General features: G+C 40.5%; 1 protein-coding gene across 1 annotated transcript; it reads left to right on the forward strand.

Moving 5' to 3' along the window:
- Nucleotides 1–3,614: 3,614 nt before the first annotated feature.
- On the forward strand, nt 3,615–4,349 carry SARC_10746 (hypothetical protein; the record flags this gene model as incomplete). Its single annotated transcript, XM_014295198.1, has 1 exon — nt 3,615–4,349. The coding sequence occupies one exon, from the start codon at nt 3,615–3,617 to the stop codon at nt 4,338–4,340; it is 726 nt and encodes a 241-aa protein (XP_014150673.1). The 3' UTR covers nt 4,341–4,349.
- Nucleotides 4,350–7,032: the final 2,683 nt, after the last annotated feature.

Consider the following 7,032-nt stretch of genomic DNA (forward strand, 5'->3'; position numbering starts at 1 on the left):
ATATATGCGTAAAGATTTAAACGTAGGCCATATTCCTGAATGCCTTCTATTTGTCACTCACAGCTATCGATTCAACCCGACCACCTCGCTACCAGAGTGGTATGTGCCCTATTCGCTAGAAGAAGACAAACGCCGTTGGAGCTCCAGGTGACCCGCAACTACGCAGATAGCGCACTTGCATTCATAAACTTCGGTACATAAAGTAACTTCAAGCTAAATCTCAAACAGTACCATCTTTGAATTAGATGAGTTTGCACGAATTCGTATTGATGTTGCTATGACAACATAAGACGGGACGCGCCAAATGCAGTTCACCTCTGGAGACAAATACTATTGGCGTGGGTGCTCCTACAATGGTCTCACGGTCACATACGCATATCAAAAATCAAAAACGTGGCCAGCTGGGAAAAGAAACCTCATGTATATATTATATATATATATATGTGTGTATATATATATATATATGTATGTATGTATGCATGTATGTATGTATGTACGTATATATATATATATATAAATATATAGCTTTAAGCACTGTGATTATATGTCCGCATGGCGTATTCTGGCGAGCCTATTTCACGTTCGTGGATGAAGGACCACCATAAAAACAGACTACCTTATATTTTAATGTTATGACTTATGACACTCAACTTCGGTCTTCGTTGGGAATAGATAGTTATCAAGAGTAGGAGATTTAGACTGGGAAAACAACAAATATCGAGTTGACAGCTGAGCTGGTATGGGGTCGCGACATGTCGTCTAAATGTCGGATGACAATCCATAATATTTTTTTAGTGAGTCTATTCTGGTCCGTTCTAAAAATTAATGTGAGGTGCAAATCACGTTTTCATTCCAAAATACATACTTCCTTCCTGGTGGTTTTCTGATATTATCCACTTATTGACAAAAACTGGACTGTAAAGGGGAAAAAAAAGTACAGTGCGGATTTACATGTCGCGACCTCCAGTGTCGCGACATGTCGTCTGAAAATAGAGCGACAAGACGGAAAGACGTGTCGTTTGCCAGCTCAGGTTGATAGGGCCTAAAGAAACCCCTGGTTCTGTAATTTCTGAAAGGTTTTTTTTTTTAAACAGTAAACACTAAACACACTAAACCAGATATGCTCTCTCTAGTAGTCTCTACTACATACTACTAGTCTACTAGACTACTAGAAAATAGTAGAATGCAAATAATCCGGTTTTGCTCCCTAATCTAGAGATAGCAGAGGTAAACTTTCGCTTGAAGTTTGGAACTTGAATTGGAAGTTGGGAGTTGGTCAGTTGGGAGTTGAGAGTTTGAACAAAATTCAAAGGTCAAGAATTCAAGATGGAGCATTGGGCCTGGTGTCAAAGACGTCGAGCAGTCGAGGCCTCAGCCCTCAGGCCTGTCGTCCGAGTCGACGACTCAACGACATCCTGAGCATTTTGAGTTTTCACACTTAACACTAGACATTTGACAGGTGGACAGCCTGAGGCCCTGGCGCCTGGCGGGCCTGTCCCCTGGGCCTGAGTCCTGAGGGCACTGGCTTTCAGATTGAGCCAGCGAGAGAGAGCCTAAATAGAGACTAAGCACTGAGCTATAGTCCCTACAGAGCTATTAGTAGTGGAGAGGGCACAGGCCTCAGGGTCCAGGCCCAGGGACCCAGAACCGGGGGGGAAGAGAATCTAAACTCTAAGGCTCGAGGGAGCCATGAGCCGTCAGGAATTTAGCATTAGCACACCAGTGTCCACGCACGTTACGCACGTTATGTACTGAGTACTGAGTGATGAGTCTATGACGCACGACAAAACTCAAGCATGTTTGTTACTTTATTTATCATTTATTCGACCACGAACCAATGACACTTCAAGAAAACAATCTGGCATGCTCTGAGAGAAAAGTATAGTGTACGATAAAAACTTAAAATAGATGAATTTGAAATATGTTATAAAAAATAAATCTATAAATACCTATTTAATTCTATTCAATTCCAATTGGTAAAGAATATACCTATACAATAAACAAAAAGCATCTACGGTATTTATGAAAAACAGATCTTTTACTCTTACAAACTATTTTTATTCCTAGGCATGATTACCATTGCTCATTGGCACATTGTTGCACGTCTGATACTCTGATGACTCTCTCAGTCTCTAAACTCTTTCTTTCTCTACTAGTAGTAAACTACTAGTCATGTAGAGTTGTAACTTGCAGGAGAGAGTAGAGTACATAGAGCCCTGCGGCGGTGCTGCGCCTGCCGGCTGCCGCCCTGCAACAAGCTATGTAGTATGTACATTGTATAGGGCCAGGCTTACAGCAGCCTCTGATCCAGTGATCACTGAAGTGATAAGTGATCTGGCAATTATTGCCCAATTTGACAATTTGGCAATTCGCCATGAAACTCTGAACAAATCTTGAGTCTGGGGCGGCAGTGCGTGAGTGCGGCACTGTGTACTAAACAGTAAACAGTAAACAATAAACACATACAGACTCACAGTCTACACAGACTCGAAATTTATTCTCAAACGTTCCAAACTTTTCCGCTGGAGCGGGACATGCTGGACTCTGGACTCTGGAGTCTCTGGAGGGAGTTGTGGAGAAGCGGAGGCAAATCAGCAGGAGTAAATGTATTGATTTAAAAATAAAATTAATGACTTATTTTCGTTTTTGCCTTTTTAGGCCTCGCTTTTTTCTTCCACGGTACACTAAAAGCTCAATACGTTTTGCCTATATGCGATAAATTTTAAACGTAAACGCAAAAAGTTTTGTTTTTAAAGCGTTAAAATTCCAAATTCGCGCCTGAGAAATTGACCTTTCGTTAAATAACAGGGCCACGAAATGCATAATATCCAATGAAAAAGCGATTTGAAAGGATTCACAACTGACACAAAGTGAAAAATAGGACAATTCGTGACGGTTAGGGCGTCTCAAAGTAAAATATAGGATAAACTTTTAACGTAAACGCTTTTATAGTTTAACGGGAAACGGAATGAGGTTAGACAGCACATATGAAAGATAAATAAATATCATCTTGAAGTTGGATTCTCTACAGCTGTCGTGAACTTTTTGTTTTTGGGGGTTTTTTTTAAACAAAACAAAACGTAAAGTTCTAGAAATCACAGGATCCAGTCCCAAATATTAAATATATGCACACTGCACAGTAGATACATAATGTGGTTCTGTACGGACACACTACACAGTACACAATGACAAGCACAGATTCCTTGAATTCTTTAGATTCTCTGCGGCTGTCACTATATTATAAATTTTTACGTAAACTTCTTGAAATCCCAGAATTCAGTCCCAAATATACAATCTGGACACACTTCACAGTACATGATGAGGTTCGGGCACACTCAATGTCAAGCACAGATGCCTTGAATCCTTAAATTTGTATTAGTTATTTGAAACGTGTCCGTCGCCATGGAACAAATATGCGCGATTTAAAAAGTATGTGATGGAGCAAAACATAAACGCTAGAACGTGACTGGTACTGTACACATAAATAACTCAAACTTCTGATCTCGCACAGATTATGCAAGTGAATAGCACTCAGCGAAATACCCAAAAATTGTATAAAAGCTTCTTCGTACAACATGTTTCCAGTATCACTTCTGACAGTGTAAAGTTTCAACATGTTCCGTATTGGATTGACCTTTCTGTTTGCCGTGTCCGTTTTTGGTATCACTGTGGCTGAACCCGGCCTGATAGCCAGACGAGAGTATGACGCGTGTGAGTGGTACGACTATAATGGCTGCTGTCCAGAAACCCATTGCAAGAAAAACTGGTTGAACGATGGAGAATGCGATGCCGGGTGTATGTCGCCCTTCTGTGATTATGATTCCGGGGATTGTGACCACATGTCAGAGGCTCAATTGGTAGCATTGATGACGAAGAGTGCTGGACAATTAGTGTGTAGCTATATTTCGAACAAGGTGGTCACTACAATTTTGTCGTTCGTCACCGGAGGCGCATATTTGACTCTGACGGGTATATGTAAAGCAGCAGAAGCGACTGTTTTTTCCACCAATCGTGATCGGCGTTCCACAATAGATTCTGTACATCCCGAACGCCTTTTGGAACAGCTAAAACTTGGTATTGAGCAGGCCAACTGTTATGAATCTTCCCAAAGTACCCCTGCTTGTGTTTCTCGACAAATTGCAAGCTATGTGCACGACAAGATGAACATCATTCAGCCAGCGTTTCTTAATAATCGCACATTTTTCAACGATGCCGTTTTTCAACTGCAGCAACAATCAATGGATGCATCAATCTACGATCCATTTTTGAACTGCATTGACGAGAATTCAATGAGAGAATGTATTGATACTGGCTTGGCAGCAATTATCAACTCGGAATAGTTATTCGCCTCTTTCTAAATTAAAAAAAAAATGATATTATAGTTTTTAGTCTTGCATGGATTTGCAATCTTGGTTCAAATCCCGTGTGCTCAAATACGAATCTTTGATATATCATACTTTACACCCTTTTTTTTTGCCTCGTATCATGTTAGCGATCTTGATATGTCCGGACAGGATCCGCCTAATGTACGAGAGCATAAGTTTGTAGCGGACACGGGTTCAAAACCGCGGGCGAGAACATTTTTTTGCGATAGGTTTATCAATGTATCACACTTGGCCGTGGTGATCCGTGCAAGGGCATCATCAATATATGCCTGTGCTCGCGGCCCATGTTAATCGCTAACGATGACATCGTACAATGTCGATCATCACTCTGTACCATTCATGTCCTGACCACTATTTTTCGATTTCCGATTCCTACGCCCTCTAGATCGTTCTCCCCTATTCTCGCCACACGCAATGGACATATTCAACAGGCGCCACCTATTTGTATTTTTATCTTCATGAAACTTACTGCTAGAATGTGTACCAGCAGTAGTAATGAAAAGAAGGTGCGCTTCAAGTTTGAACTTGTTCAAAGTATAATGTTTATATATTGGGATAGTATATATATCGATGTATACATGAAAGCTGTGTGTCTTTTACTTTCCCAGCACACAAAACAGTGTACGGAAATAATAAATTACTCTAATTATAGACAACTGCATAGTATTATAGGTAATACACTATCGGTGGAACGTTGGCAGCCATGTCCGAACACGAGCAGAAATGTGCTATATCCGCAACTTAGACGACGACTCAAGATGTTTTGCAGTTTTTATTTTACAATTTATGCTGTCAGTGTATTAGCAATTGTCAGAGTCTCTCAGCCGGTTACACAGCCCAAGTTAAGGGACACTTTTAGACAAAGTACCACTAGTGTGGGGAATGAAATTCGACGAAGCTGCACAAAAAAAAGAAAAGATAGCGAATGTATATAATGAACAAATAATGATAAGCAAATGGTTCGTGTTTCGACAACAACTGTCGAAACAACTACACGGAAACACAAAAACTATCCGCGGGCTTAATATGGCCATATCAACGGTCATATTTTGTTGGTTGTCTCTTTAATAGTAGTGGAGCACTACAAGCGTAGAGAATAGTTTTCTACGGAAGAAATTTCGTCACCATGCCGGTTAGTTATATGACTGGCTGTAATATCCAAGGGAACTCGTGCCTAATAATATACAGCTTTAGCGTAGTGTTGATATTATCGCAATCTACAATTGCTGTGTGCTAAATTAATTGATGGTACGGTATATTCGGAAATCATTGCCGACTTGGTCTGACGGTGCCAGGTGTTGCAGTGTGAAGCTTTCAATAATTTGGACATCAATTGTATAAGATGCTTCTGTGTTTGAGGTAGCATCCTATCACATCGCGAAATAAGAGCAGTGATGTAATGTCGATCATTGTCAAGGTAGCTTGGTATTTCACTACTAAATAAACTGTTAGTTGCAGGATTTAAGTTTGTGAGATCCTGCAAAACGATGGGTATCACAACCTGCAAGGTTCCGTCCGCATTTGTTTCCCATATAAATCGATCTGCGGTGACACCAGGTAGCCTAACACTGACTTACTGTGTTGTAGATATACGTTACTATTTCTTGATTCATACAAAATTGCCCAATTTAGCCCTGAATATAGCCAGCCATCGCCTTCGGAATAGTAGGATTCTTCTGGAAGTCTTTCAATAATTGGTTGGTCACGCGCTCGAAAGTACCTATGAGCACAGTTGCGGCTGTCTTCTTGAGAATTAACGTTTTCCGTCTTTTGACCTTAGATGTGAATACCTTGCAAGCGTGTACAATTCAATCTGAAGTAGAGTTTTCACGGAAGTACGATATTAGTTTACGTACTCCTGCTGTTTTCACTGCTGCAGTGGGAGTTGCCCTATAGGTTCTTCAGTAGATGTGAGATGGGGCTACGTGACACATATTACTTGACAGTGAATAGCCTACCGCCTGGTATCCAAACTATACCAACTCACTAGAGCAACGTTCATTACTTACTATCTACTAGTTTCCTCGAAAGTACTGTCGAGGATTCGGTCACAAAGCATACTGTGTCTGCTGTGCAAGACCTTGTTTGGGTTCCTTTCCAAGCACTGTTTCAGATCATGTGAGGATCGCGTGCTATTACGGATGTATTTTGATTGTAGATAGCAGGCCTTGCATTGTTTCTAAAAATACACCAATGTATACAATATCCAAGTATACCGCACTAGTAGTATTGCAGTCGCTGGAACCATACAAATTCTTCAGTAGCCCATTTTGAAGTGATACGTATGATTGATGTTTCTGTGTATATATTGAGATTATATGTGTTGTACAACGTATCGCAGTGTACCTGGTTTGTGCGGACACATGGCATACGTATATGCCCGCACGCTCAGAAGTACGTGTACACGACCATGTGCATGACAATTGCTTGCAAAGTACGTCTGCGAATTGGAGCGAGAGGATCAAGATTCGAACACCAATAATGTATTTTAAAAATTGAAAGCATGGATTTAGATCTAGATGTAGATTAAGTTACACGGTAAATTAGGCGCGAGAGTATGAAACAAACTATTCCTTACGGAGATTGAGAAGTAGTACATAGAACACATCTCAAAGAAATAACGTATATATACATACATACATATATA

The sequence above is a fragment of the Sphaeroforma arctica genome (assembly GCF_001186125.1).
Source record: "Sphaeroforma arctica JP610 unplaced genomic scaffold supercont1.1372, whole genome shotgun sequence".
NCBI lineage: Eukaryota > Ichthyosporea > Ichthyophonida > Sphaeroforma > Sphaeroforma arctica.